Source organism: Mytilus galloprovincialis, chromosome 4 (assembly GCF_965363235.1).
Source record: "Mytilus galloprovincialis chromosome 4, xbMytGall1.hap1.1, whole genome shotgun sequence".
NCBI classification, from domain to species: domain Eukaryota; kingdom Metazoa; phylum Mollusca; class Bivalvia; order Mytilida; family Mytilidae; genus Mytilus; species Mytilus galloprovincialis.
Window position 1 is genome coordinate 62,411,054 of NC_134841.1, and position 15,379 is coordinate 62,426,432.

General features: G+C 30.4%; 1 protein-coding gene across 3 annotated transcripts in view; it reads left to right on the forward strand.

The window, feature by feature from the left end:
- Positions 1-900: 900 nt before the first annotated feature.
- The window catches only part of LOC143072655 (leucine zipper putative tumor suppressor 2 homolog), a 42,851-nt gene continuing 28,372 nt past the window's right edge, over positions 901-15,379 (forward strand). Inside the window, exons 1-2 of one of the 3 annotated variants that reach the window (XM_076247696.1) lie at positions 901-948; positions 9,590-9,675. In XM_076247696.1, coding sequence (XP_076103811.1) covers positions 9,653-9,675 — 23 coding nt within the window. In that variant the 5' untranslated portion in view covers positions 901-948; positions 9,590-9,652. Of the gene's footprint in view, positions 949-9,589; positions 9,676-13,215; positions 13,370-15,379 lie in introns of those variants that run through there. The other 2 variants (XM_076247697.1, XM_076247699.1) reach the window with 2 other exon arrangements.

The window sequence follows — 15,379 nt, forward strand, 5'->3', positions numbered from 1 at the left end:
ATGTCTTAATATTTTCATTGATCTTAAAACTTTGACAAAAATGTTTATCTCTTCAAAAATTATTATTCGAGAAGCCAGCATTTTTAAATATCTTTTATAAATAATGAAATATCCTTTTACTGATCTAACTGTGTATTTGGGTTGCAGATTCATTATGTCATATACCCAACAACTCTAATGGTACTCATATATATAAGAACATGAAATTATTTGGTAATTGTTTGTAGAGTTGCGACATGTTAAAACTGGGACTGATACATCCATATTGGTCCCAGGTAAAAGGAGTATCCAGAATAGAGGTTCAGTGCTATAAAACCAGGTTCAATCCACCATTTTCTATATTTGAAAATGCCTGTACCAAGTAAGGAATATGACAGTTGTTGTCCATTCGTTTGATGTGTTTTATCATTTGATTTTGCATTTGATTAGGGACTTTCCATTTTGAATTTTCCTCAGAGTTCAGTATTTTTGTAATTCTTACTTTTTTTTTCAAACATACAGTTTACCTCCATTATACTTAGGAGATGCATTCTCATCTAAAGCTAATCTTAATTGAATAATGTTATATTTGCCAACAGATTATCTCCCTTTTATAGTATAGTACATCTGACTATGGGACATGAAAGGAAAGTCATGTTTTCTTATCTTTCTATATCTGATAATCACTATTGGTTCTTTTTAATCTTTATTGAAACCTGTGTAAACATTTACTTTGGTCAAATTTACAATGAAAAACAAAACAAATTGTTTTCTTTGTCAAAATTAAATGACTTAGTTGTTTTATGAAAACAAAGTAAATGGTTTGGTTATCAAGGTACATTTAAGTTCTATAGCCCAGTTGTATTGTTTTTTTAGTGTTAGATAGGTTTATTTTTTTCACACATTTATATATCATACTCTGATTTTCAGCTTTAAAGGGAAGCTCTGTTTCTGGTAACTGATTAAAATGTAAGTAAAATTTAACTTATGTTTCAAACTTCAATTTGGTATTGTTCAGTTTTTACAGAAAATATTTTAGATATCTATGATGGAATATTTGATCAAATAGGAGGACTTAAAACTTATTTATAGAGAAGGTAAGAAACTCAAAGATTGATTTGTGGGCCAAATTGGCCCCAAAATCAAATATATTTCAGATTTTATAACTATCTGAGATGTTTAAATATAAATATTTAATGGACGTACTTTTAGAAAAGCAATACTGTTTTTGGTTTAAAAATAAATCTTTAATATTCATGAGTTACACAGCCTAGTCATATGAGTGCATGAATTCAATTAAATGAAGAAAATATGCGAAACCTTTACTAAATGACTTGTTCATTTTAGAAATGAAATAGAGTACAACCTCCAGCCAAAAACATATTTTTAAACAGTAAGTGTTTCTTGTGTTTATCTAATCACTGGCATAAATTATATCAGGCAACACTTGTACTCTTAAGTTGATTGAGCCAAAGTGTACTTACAGTTAAACCTATTTTTGCTTAAAATCTGGTAAATCTCATTTATGATGTCACTTTATAGTAAAAATGATTGTGTTTATAACAAGTCAGGCTAATATTCATATTTTCTGAAAAGCCTTTCTTAAAATTATGATCTGACAGTTATGATATCAAGCAAAGTTTTTTTTGGTGAATTTACAGGGCCAAATAAGTCCTAAAATGTACCTTGTCATTAACAGGAGGGAGTGTTTACCACTTAATGTTTTTATAGCACCCTTTGTTATAACTTATACAAAAGTACATTATCTGTAAATACCTATTTTCCATTGTTTTAACATGTTTTATTAGAGATAACCTTTAAATTTATTATAATTCACTGTCACAGAAATGTATTTCCCAAGGTTTAAATGTACCGGTATCCTATTGCGTCCTAGTATAGACTTGTATTTTGAACACTAATACAGAAGTTTGGGTGAATGGTTTGATAGTAATGTCCAGCAGCAAATATCAAAGGCTTATGTTGTATGACCATTCCATGTTTTGTTCTTACTAGACTATCTAACAAGGTAACAGAATGCAAGAGTCCTTGACCTACCCAAGTCAACCAAACTTTATTCCTACTCTTTAAGGTCAGAGGTGGATTTAGAGCGGGCAGGAGGCCCAGGACCCCTTTTTTTGGGAAAAATTTGGTTGATTATATAGGGAATCACTGATGCATGACTGAAGAAGGCCCCATCTAAGGCAGTCAGTGGGCTCCCACTTATGAAAATTTCTGGATTCGTCACTAAATTGCAATCTATTGTAATTTTGATCACGTTGACCAGGAATCAATCCCATGATCATTTTAAACTACCACAAAGCAACTGCGTAACTGGTGGTTGCTGTGGTTCAAAAGTGTTGCTCGCTTCTCGTTTTCATATAGATTAGACTGTTGGTGTTCCTGTTTTTAAGTGGTTTTACACTAGTCAGTTTTAGGGCCCTTCATAGCTTGATGTCCCGTGTGAGCCAATTAAGGCTTTGTGTTGAAGGCTGTACTTTGACCTATAATGGTTTACTTTTACAAATTGTGACTTAAATGGAGAGTTGTCCATTGGCACTCATACCAAATACCCTCATACCACATCTTCATATATTTATTTCCATTATTTTGAATGTCAAGTTGCAGTAGTAAATAAAGGATTTGATTGCTTTTACATTGAAATTTTTTATTTAAAATGGTTATATATTACAGGGTCAAATACAGATAAGTCGTATTCCTCAAATTAGAACATAAAAAAATATTTTATAAATTCAACAGATCACTTTTGTAAGTGCCAGAAGGACACTTACACTAATTATTAATCAATTCAGTTGACACAAAATTTATGAGGATGTTTAGTAAAAAAAATGGATCAATGTCACTGCATTTATTAAGTGGTAATTGTTTTAAAAAAAAAAGTGCCACAAAAATTGCTATCTACCACAGTACTTGACATAGATATGTCAATATATACTTCGAAAGTGAAATTAACAACCAATTATCAAATAATTATTCTCAACACATGTTATCTTATTAAATTTGACTTTTATTTGATAGAATTATAAAACCATTTACATTCATTAATATTTATAGCCTTATAATTACACATTTAAATCTCAACCTAACTCCAGGAGTGCTGCTAATCGGGTGTCAAGCATTGCTCAATCTCTTCTCATCTATGGTGTCGTGTACATTGGTATTACTTCTCGTAATTGATAAAGTTTTGATAATATTCAATTTTTGAAATGTTCAAAGTCTTGTTTAGAATCATCTGTTTGGCCCTGCTCTGTGAAGTGGTTGCCAAATTTGACCATGAAGGCACCAGACTGTGAAATGTGGTGAAAGTTCTATTTAAAAATGCACAAAGGAACTGTTTGTTTTGTAAACATTCGTCTCATATCTTAAAAACCTAATGTAATTGATAATTAATTCATCAAACACTTTAAAAATCTTTTAAACGTCAGGACCATTTGTTGAATTTGAAAGTTATACCAGGGACTATTATGAGACTATTGTAGTCCAGAAGTACACCTGCATGTACTGGAATAATTCGGTAACTGAATACTGGTAAATCTCATCTTGCATGTGTCCAGGTTTGTGGTTGAACATTTACATAGTTAGGGAAGATAGATCATTATCAGAACTGTAGAATATTATCATATGTATCAGAGCCAGCAAATATCAGGAGTATTTTATTAAGTGCACTTAATCCACAAAAATATTGTAATAATCAGTTGTGAGGTTTGGAAAACCATAGTGGCCTCAATGGTGGCTCAGTTCACAAACATGTGTAACCTTTGCCTCATTCTGTATAGTGAGAATCTGTATTTTTTTTGCATTTTATCATTTCCAGGCCTTTCATAACTTGTGGCATTGGTTTTGCTCATTGTTGAAGGCTGTACAGTCACCTATATTTGCTATAGTTTCTACTTTATTTGGTCTCTGGAGGAGTGTTATCTTGTTTGCAATCATAACACAGCTCTGAACAATGCTGTGTGTGAATATATATATTAAGTTAGTCCTCACAGCTTTTAGAGATAATATAGTGCCTACCATATTAATGTACTGACTTAAATATATTAGAAGCTATATTAGGATACATTTTTCTTTTTTTCAAATTACATTGTACAACATCTACCACAGTTTCCATATAATATTTTCGTTACCTTACACGATTTTTACTTTTTACGTAGTTTGATGTGGAAAATATGTTTGGCAGTTCTAAAACAAGGATGTCTTTATGAATAGTACAAATCTGGTGATTTTAGTTATGATTTGTATCTCAATGAAGCAATTAATTAACTTAATTATCAATTTCATCATCTGTTTACTAAAAACTAAATAAATTTCTTCAGATAAATGTTTTTCATGGTAATTCTGAAATCAATGATTTTCTCTATAAAATTCTTTCCTGACTTTTTTCATGCCCAACATCTTTTATATGTTTTTTTTAAGGTCACCATCTGTCGCTCTATAAAACTGGATTTAGTGATTGCAGAAAAACAATTTGTTATCATTAAATCTGTAGATTTATTTGTTTATTCATACAATAAAAAAAAAAAAGTGCAAAACAAGTAAGAAAATGTGTATGTTAAGACAAAGAAAAATTTAGGTTTAATATTTGGAGACCAACAATATTGTTTTAATATTATTATTATCATGCTGCATTAGGACTTTCATGTTTAAATGTTGATCGAAATTTTTTTGTGACACATTTTAAAGAAGATGTGATGAGGATTATAGTGCCACTATCTTATCTTACAAATATTTGATTTACAAAACATTATTTGATTTTATTATCACAATACCACTTTCAGGGGCAGATCCAGCCATTTTAAAAAGGGGGGTTCCCAACCCAGAGTAAAGGCGGGGGGTTCCAACTATATGCTCCCATTCAAATGCATTGATTGGCCAAAAAGAAGGGGGGTTCCAACCCCCAGAACCCCCCTGGATCCGCCACTGAGTGTTAACATGTAGAAGACACCACTGATTCGGATATGAACTTTAAATTGATCAAAATTTTGTCTTAGAATCAGCCTTCATCTCACAAATATAAGGACTTGAAAATTTGCCAATTGTCATGTTTTGACATCTTCTTGTGAAATAGCTTTACCCCTAAAAAGCACATGTTTTGGTATAAGGTGTAGTTGAACAATCTTTTGGGGAATTGTCTTTTTAAATATGTTTTTAGGTTAAAAAATAGTTCTGAAAGCTGTATATTATATCCCGGTGTGTTGTGTTGAATAATGGTTGAATATATGAATTATAACCTTTTTTTACAATGTCCTCATAAAATTGGAATTGAATACACAAAGTGGCCAGATTGTTTATTCATTTGGCAAGAAAATAAACTAATTTTAGTCATTAGCTAAACACAAGGAGGTTTTATTTGGAACATAACCTCCTTGCTTGAAGGAATATATGAAGTTGATTAAAATGCAATAAATTTGTTATTTTCTATTATTTTTTTTTATGATAAGTACCGTTTTTATCAATGTGTCCAAAAAATTATGAATATTAAAAGTGTAATTTGAGAGCAAAATAAATTTAAATTGGCATCTGATGAATTGTTCTGTAAAGAACAAATTGAAATAATTTGAGAGATTTAATGAAAAAAGTCAAAAGCGCTTATGTAGCAGTTTAAAAACTTCTGGTGCATGTAATAAATCAAAATAATAACTATGAGATTAACTTATCTATAATAAGAAATAAATGGGCGCTAAATATTTATCATTTTTGTCATCATCCCTTTGGCTTTATTAAATTTGAGAAAAATCTTCCATTTATCTGATATATTGTGAAGAAAATGATTTGTTTTGACAAGGTTTTATATCATATGACCAAATCAACCCCAGGTAATAATTTTAAACTTTATTCACCCCACCGATAACGGGTGTGTTTTGACATTTTCTGCTCAAGTTGATAGGTATTTCCCTTCTAGCCTTTCTCAGGTTTCTGTAATTCTTTAAAATCATAAGATTATTGCAATACTTGGTAAAAGAGGAAGAATTTAAAATCTTGTTTCCAACATAGACCAGTTTACAATGTAATAATGTAGAATCAGTAGGAAATAGCTAATCTACTCTAGGCTTTTTTATTCCTATGTACCATTTTTCTTGTAAAGAATAAAATTATTTCTTCTTATTAGACCTGCATATTAGACCATCCCTTAAACCAAGGAATTATATATTAAATTTGTTATTTTCTCTGAGGGTTTTCAGATTGATCTCAAGCTGCGTTTCCACTCCTTTTAAATGTAAAATTCCTTTTAAATATACAATTCCTTGCTTAACAGAAAAATGAATACCATTTTTTTCACAAAATTAGAAAAGGAAACCTTTCTTGATAAATCTGATAATGGTATAATGTGTGTCTTATTATAATAAAAAGGGTTAGTATTGTTTTTCTCTTTTTAATTGGTAAAGACAGTTTGATGTAGGGAGAGGGTTTTTAAAAGTAACCCAACTCCAGCCCCCTCTCTTGGAGCTCCAGATATGATCAGATATTGTTTAAATATTACATAGGATTGTAACCACTGATCAAACATTGTTGTGTTAGTCCCCCTCCCCTTTCCTTTGTTCATCCTGGATCTGCTTATAATACTGTCTACTATGATCTTCTACAGCATAACAGATATTAAATTTAGTGACTATCTTCCCTTGTCTATGGTGTGCAAGTAAATATGTATTCCATAAAATTTAATGGATCTATAGTGATTTTATTTTCCATTGTTTGTCCTGCAAACACATTCCATTACAAATACACCCATGAGACGAGTCACTGCCACCAAATCTCAATCAATTTACTTAGAAATTTTTTAAATAATAAAGCGTTTAGATATATGTTGCCTTAGAAGTAGATAATGACTTCCAATATCAGGACATAGAAGCTAAAAAAGTTATGTATACAGTATCTCATCTTTGATATATACCCAAGAACATATATAACATATATACTGTTCCCAGATATACCCAAGTACAATAAAAAAAAATATGGTAATTATAATCCCAATTATTCCAAATTGTTTTTATTCTAAATCCTGGTAAAACAAATTGGAACATACAGAAACTTAGGCAGCAACCATTTGATTTTCTGGGGGGGGGCTATGGTTTTTTTTGGAAAAAAAAGTTTGTTTCCAGTTTTTGGAGAAAAAAATAATTTGTTTTGAATTCTGGAAAAAAAAAATTGTTTGTTACCCCCTCAGCTGCCACTATATGTAATGCTAAAATTGAAAGAAAAAAATTGTTTTCGACTTGTCGCGAAAAAAATAGATTGTTTTTCGCCGAAGGCGAAAAAAAAAGTTTGTACAGAAAAAAAAACCATAGCCCCCCCCCAGAAAATCAAATGGTTGCTGCCTTACATTGTCAAACAATGCCATTTTCCATTAAACTACAGACATAATTTTTGGGTCCTTGGTGGCCTTTGCATGGTCTCAGTAGTTCATTTACTGAATTGTAATTTTATCAAAACTGAGATTGTGATTTGAAAGCTGAGCATGTTGCAGATTTGTTCGATGCCAATCTTAATTGATAAAAATCACTATTTTTTTTGCCTAAGGTCATGGTTCTCTCTGGGCACTCTGGCTTCCTCCATCAATTAAAACTGGACTCCACTAAATAGTGCAAGTAGACATTAATTTTGAAAGATGTAAAATAGAGTGATGAAAGATACGAAAGTGACATTCAAAGTGAAAAATGAACTGTCAATGCCAATTTTTTTGTCTAAAAAAGAAAAGACAAACAGAAAAACAACTGTACACAAACCACCACATAGAAAAATTAAGACTGCACAGAGCAACAGAAACCCCACCAAAAACTGAGGGGGGATTCATTTTCTGAAAGTTGGATGAGGGTGGTAATGGGGTTACCACCTTGATGAATAAAGATGAAAATTCTTGCCAAATGATGTTAACGGTAATTTTTGGTGCATAACGATAAAATGTGAACTTTCTTTTAGATGATAAAAAAATCAAATGATTTTGACGACTCACGTTAAAAAAAATCCAAAATAACGGTAACAATTATTATTTGGGACCTCTGACAAATCACAATAAAATTTTAATCAAAAATGACCGTTTGATGCCTGACAGTAAAGGGCATTACTATATACCCTCTTGTATAGTACATCATTGAAATCAAATTTTTATTTCTTTATAGGAGACAGATAAGAACATTAATCCACTAAGTAAATTTATCCTTAGAAAAATTAAAAGTTTGTCAGTGATATTGTTGGCTTTTTTCAAAACTACCTCTACCCTTTTTTATTGGGAAAATATTCGTCATTTTCATCAAATTGGTAAATTTAAAATAAACCATGAATTTGACTGAAACTTCAATTTACAGACCTATTTTCAAGAGTTAAACCCTGCTTTAAAATAAGACCTCATTTTGTCAGTGATGATACATAAATAGACCCTCAAATGTGCACATATAGTCATTTTATGCAAGAAAATTGTTTAAATGAGTGTTTTTCAGTTTACATTCATGCACAATTATTTCTGAGACTGCACTGTTTGGGAAAAAAATTGTCTTTTTGGCAATAAAAGTCTGATGTAAAATACATTATCATATGATGTCATTGCGCAGTTGTGGATTTGTCATAGAGTGGTGTCAGAGTGTCAGTTAAAGTGGTCTGGAACTTCATTTCGAAAATTGTTATTGTAATTGATACTGTACTATATCCTGGTCAGTTAATGGAAGTGGCCTTTAAATCAGCAATCATTAAGGTTACAGTAATTGCAAAGCAATCACTTTCATATTCAGTCCTAAGGACATTTTTCAGATTGTAAATTTCATACTGCCAGTTAATTCATGTCCATTTAAGTAGACTTAAGTCTTAGTTGGTCATGTGTCTAAGCCATAATCATGTCCCCAGACAGAAGCCAGTAACTTTCTGAACTTTTTATCGCCATAAAGATATGCAATTTAGATATATTATCATTTAATGTTTTTCACCTGGTAGCTATTGATATAAGTTGATGAGCCTATTCAATGTGTGAAATTGTTTGTGTCCAGATCTGTATCAGAATTTTAAATTTTAGTTGACTGACCATTTGTTATAAATGGTTATACTGAGATAAATATCAAACTTTCAGGTGAGCAGCCAATACCTATGGGGTCACTGACATCCCAGTGAGCACATTACATTACTGTTCATCTCTTTTTAGAAAAAAATCACCTAAAACACGGTCATGAATGAAAAATTAAAATAGGTAGACAGTAAATAAAACCCAATTGTCATCTTTTCAACTGATCTGTGACCTGGAGACCTTACAACATGGCTGCCATTACTGCAATAAATCAGATTTAGATATTTTTTGACAAACATGATGATGTTACAATGTAAAATTAAACATAAAATCTTTAATATAAAGCATAAATTCTACAGCTTACATTTGACTGAAACTTAAAACTTTATGTGCAATGTAAAGGGATATATTGGTTAGAGTTATGGCCCTTAATTATAACTAAAAGAATTATGGATTAATTAACAAAAAAATCATTGATTTCCAACCCCTGCTAAGACAGAAAAAGGACAATAATATTAAGTTAGCTGCCGCTACTCTTACTCACATGCCTTTTAGCTCTAATAAGATTGGGAATGTATTATAATTTTGATTTTCTTTTTTTAGAATAAAGAAATTTTGTCAGCTTAGAATGAAAGAGATTAAGAAATTGGACACAGAAGAAGAAAGATGTTACCAATGACTAGAAACAGGTACTTTGTGATTAATTTCACATGTTGATATTATCTCTTCATGCAATTTTTTTCATAAAAACTCATAATATAAATAAGAATCAAACTAAAAAAAGTTATTTCGACATGCATTTATTTTTCTTCAGTACTAGATTAAGTAGAATGTCATGAATTGTTTGAAGACAAGAGTATATTCAACATAGGCAGGCATATATAAGTTTTATTATTGTCATTATCTTCTAAACTGTAAATCAACTAATATATGTGGATACTTTTTATTGTGTTTATAGTTATCAAAGGTACCAGGATTATAATTAAGTACGCCAGACACGCGTTTCGTCTACATAAGACTCATCAGTGACGCTCATATCAAAATATTTATAAAGCCAAACAAGTACAAAGTTGAAGAGTATTGAGGATCCAACCTGTTTCAGCCCATTTGTCAGTTAATTTAAGTTCACATTTTCTGACTCTGAAAACAAAAAGATGTGGTATAATTGCCAATGAAATAACTATCCACCAGAGACTTTATAATGTAGGTTCCAGCCAGCAACTATAGGTGACCATATGGCCTTCAACAACAAGCAAAACCCATACCACATAGAAACCTATAAAAGGCCCTGGAAAAACAAATGCAAAACAATTCAAATGGGAAAACTAACTAGTTTTTCATTTGTGTACAAAACACAGTAAAACAGATATGGTAATCAGCAACAAACGACAATATGATTTGTCTGTATGATTATATTAAAGATTCCGAGTTTGACATATTGTAGACTATTTATATTCATGTTTTTTCTTTAGTCACGATAAATAAATCACTTGTGAAAATTCTTTGCTTATAATACATGACAGGTCAACAATATTTACTACATGAATTGTTTGTAAGGAATATGTGTCTATTTGTTATATATGTCATGTGACCTTCACCTCATCTTCACAGTTCACACTCAGGTTAGTTTTATAGGATTAGATCTTTCCCTTAGTACCTATATGTATGTAATACTCTAATTGTTGCAAAAAAGTGTGGGTTGATGATGAGGAAATATTTATCTGTCTACCATATGGCCTTGACCTCATTTTCATGCTCCAGTTGCAGGCACGGATCCAATTATGAATGAAGCGAAAACCTAATAAAAAGGGGGTTCCAATCCCTTGAAACTTCCCTCGGATCTGCCAATGAGTGGCAAGTTTTAAGCTTTTGAATTTTAAAATTTTAAAATGTATCATCATTATTATTATACATAGGTAAATTTAATGTTTTATTTTGCTACATGCTTTACCAATTGGCAGGATCAGACATACAATACTGAATATTATTATCATTAATGAGTTCACATCCATTAAAAAAATATATGAATCATATCATGTTAGTGTGTTGGAAGTGTAATTGCACTGACAAAACAGATATGTGTATTGTGCAATCAAATTTGATATTAGCAAAGAAAAAAACCAACATGGTTCTTGCATCTTTTTAAAAGTAATTTTATATATGTCTTTTTAATTTTCTATAACCCAGAAAATATTTGACTATAACAAAATAGAGGAAATTGCATGTCATCATTAAAACTTTTGATGTAGGAAGATGCTTTGATTAAAATCATATAGTATCATATTTTACATTGCATTGTCCTGCAAGAAGAGAGAAAAGAATTTTAAATATAAAAAATTTTGATCTTTTGATAGCTATTTATCAAGGATGGTATTTAAAATCTATAATTACAATAATTATATACTATACCTTGAACGATTTACTAAATCACTTTGATCATTGACTTGGATTGTATAATATTGGGGCTTATCATGGATATTAATCTTGATGCAAAAAAGTTATATATTTTTTTTATTTCAATAAAAAAGTAATTCTATCTGTCAATAGTGTAAGAAGGGAAATTGCCGGTTGGATTTAAGCCTGGCTAGACTACAAAGTTTTGTCAATATCATTTGCATTTAACACGTTCATTATTGAGTTGGTGTTTACCGAAGCATTAGTTTGGCTTTCAGACTTTTATTTCCCCCTAAGCATCACACCCGCAATAAACTGTATTGTAATCCGAAAATGACAACTGCACTTTTGACGTGATTTCTTGATTACAAAAGCGGGTTTAAGTCTGTATTAAATACTTTAGATGGATAAGGCAATTGTTTGGTCAAGCTATTCACTCTTTTGAGAGAGTTTTAGATCGTAGAATACAATTGATATAATACTGAAGAGAAAACGGTACTTTTTAAAGTGAAAATTAAAGTATTGGTTTCTAAATGAAAGACCACAGGTTGCTGTCAATCTGCTCCCTACGGGCATTTGGTCTTTTTAGTTTGTAAATTTGACACCTGTATGGAATTTATTTGTGAAATAATCGTACAACTCAAAGTACGAAACTAGCAAATAAATATGAGGTTTAAAACATTTGAGTCGTTTCTTTTATGTATTTTGATTTATATTTAAATATTTATGATTTGTGACAATAAAGTGATGTTGCTGAAATAGATTATGAATTTGATATGACCGATAAAGTATAAATTTCTGTTTTTGAAATGCATTAAAGTTACAGCAACAACAAAAACTGTTTATGAAACATAAAGTTAAAGTGGATTGTGATAAAAAGATTCAAATATGGAAATATTAAAATGATAACTTTTTAAATGCATCATCAAAATATTATCTCTTGACTTATTAGTAACATAAAACTCTTTTTCATTTTATGATAGTGAATTTTGAATGAGATTAAGATATATCAAGATTTAACAAAAAGTTGCTACATTATTGCACATACAAAAATGTCTTTTAAATCTCTGACACTTTATTCCATTACTCTTATATAGAATATAGATCTACATTCAACTATGCTCTTTTATGGAAAATATTACAACAATTTTCATAGATAAATTTATTTAGTTGCTTTTATCAACGGCAAATTGAATTGAATTGTAACAACTTCAAATTTTTATTTGTTCTAGAAATATAACAAATCTATTAAATACTTCAGTACATTATTATAGTATTATTTGGACTCTTGTCAACAAAAATACGAAAATTGGTATCAAATTTTTAAAAGACTTGTTTACTTTGGAATATTATAAATATTTAATTTTTGAATATTGAACAAATGAAAATATTTAAGTATTGATTAAATCTCCACCAGAGGTTATAAGGTGTCATGCTTGTGGTATCAGTGTAGGAAGGGTTTTAAAACAATACAGAGATAAGTAATAATGGGAAATTCCGTTTATTCTTTAATGATTGTGTCATCACAGTTTTAATAAATATTTAAAACAACATCAAGAAGGTAATTTAATTTCCACTTTTATTTTCATTAAGATTGTTTATGTGCTACCAACATCTGTAATTTATTTGAATTCCTATGCTTCAGATCAAATACACATTTTTTATGTAAACCCCCTCAGGGAAAATAGAATATTCCATAATGATAAAGTTTTTACATTTTTCTTCTATCTGATTGGTTTACACATCATTCCAAATAGGTCAGGAAAGGTCAGACTCTTCCAATCTGTCATTAGAAGGTAGATTCAGGATGTTCAAAAAGTTGATCAAAAAGATATGGGTCATATCTTTCCCAGTCTGGCTGTGGTAACATTCATAAAAAATTCTGTACACAAAATATGGTTTGAAAATTTTCCCACACACTTGTTGATTGTTGCTTAGTGTACACAAGGAGACAAATACTCTATACTCTGGACTAACACATATTATTTGGTAAGTACCAATATAAATTTAGGAACTAGTCCATTAAACACTTATCAGCATCTTAATTGATGGGTTATAACAATGTAAGTGTCAATTTGTGGTGGTCTGCTGGACCATTAATGTCCAGTCACTGTATTATATATTTCTTTAGGGCAGTTTTATGGTCATCACTTTGCATTGATACAAAGAAAGAATGTTGTGGTCCAGAGATGGTAAAAATATAGCTTATATGAGACTTAGCACTATATATATCTTTCTCATTTTATCAAATGGTGTTTGAGTTTGGTTTTTTTTTTGGGGGGGGGAGGGGGGCTTCTCTTCAGAGCAGAAAATATGTTGGCACTCTGTGTTTTTGTAACATGCAGTATTTTACATTTTTGATATAGCAGATACAGAACTAATAACTTTTAGGTTAGAATACAGTGCTTGGGTGGGGTGGCATGTCTTCCTGCAGACACAATCTCTTTGTTTAATAGGGAAACATCTAAAAGCTTTGAATGCCAATAGAAGTTTATGTGGGTAAACTTTTTGAGACAGAAACTGAGTAAGATAAATACAAAAGTGTTCAGATACTTTTTTGGTGCAATAAATAAAAAAAAGATTATAAAATTCACACAGAATTTCAATTATTACAGTTGGAGGATACGCAAATAGAATAGTGAAAGATATTGGGTAAGATTAGACAATCGTTAAATGGAAAACAAACAACTGAGACTGTCTGCATATTTGTTGCCCAATTTCCAACTTAAGAAAACCCTGTAGCAGGTATTTAGGCTTATTGACAAAAAATATGTGCAGCTTTCATACTACTTGTATATCTGTATGTCAGCATATTCTACCAAGAAAAAATGTAAAATGTAAGTTATTTAGAAACAATGGGACATACATTAGAAACAAATCATATGTGTAATATGTTAAGACTTCAACTCAAGCTGAACTTCGTTGAATAATTTTCTAACTAATTGTCATAGTATGAAATAATGGCATTTATAAACACATATCTTGGCATATAGCATACATATACTTGTGTAGTAGATGTCACTTTCTGTTTGATCACACAGCCAATGAAAGTGACATTTTTGCCCCAAAGATAAATTATTTAACTGGAATACATTAATGTTCACATTTTAACCAATACTAAGCAATCATTTTAAATGTTATGACCCTTTTGTGTATTTACGCAAGTAATTGAAATTCATAAGTGAAAAATTGTTGTCATTTTGTATGATGAAAAGTTATGTATGCTTTAATATATTGAAAAGGGTGTGAATCATCAGTTAATTTTCTTTTCCTCAGGTGTGAAACCATTTAATGAGTCTCTCATACCAAAAGTTGGATTTTTATATTTAATATTTTACTCTAGCTTTCATTGAATCTGTTCATGCCTATTTTAAAGAACATTTTCAAGTGGAAAGCACTTGAGGGGTGTGGAACATTTTCAATTATGATATTGAAAATTCTTTTGAAATTATGCTCAGCCTGTTGGCCCATTTGACCTGTAGCTTTTCTGGTAGGTTTAGATAAGTAAAAATCAGTGAAGGATACATAATTATGAAAAAATTATGTTTCATATTTATTTTTACTATGTGTTAATCCTATTTACTGCTTCATGAAGAATTGGCCTGTACCCCTTTGATTACAATGAAATACCTGTAGGCTCTGTTTTTAGTTTTATATTGACCTTTAGTTTGGGCCTTATGAACTTTAAGAAAAAAATAATGCGGGTTTATAATGGACAAGGAAGAAAATTCCTTAGTAGAACAGCTGTGCATTGCTTTGATTATGTGATGATATCTTATGTAGTTCTTATATCTTGTCCTTTTCTAATCAAACTAATATTTTATATATATATATCATTGTTTTTATACAGGTAAAAGTTGTAACCTTTTGCAATAAGAAGTTCTTGTATTGGTAATTAACTAAGCAACAAGTTTCAAAGGTTGAACAAATCCATCTTCCCAATCTTTTATATCCTGCATAGAATAATCTGCTAATAGTCACTATTGCAGTTACTCTCAC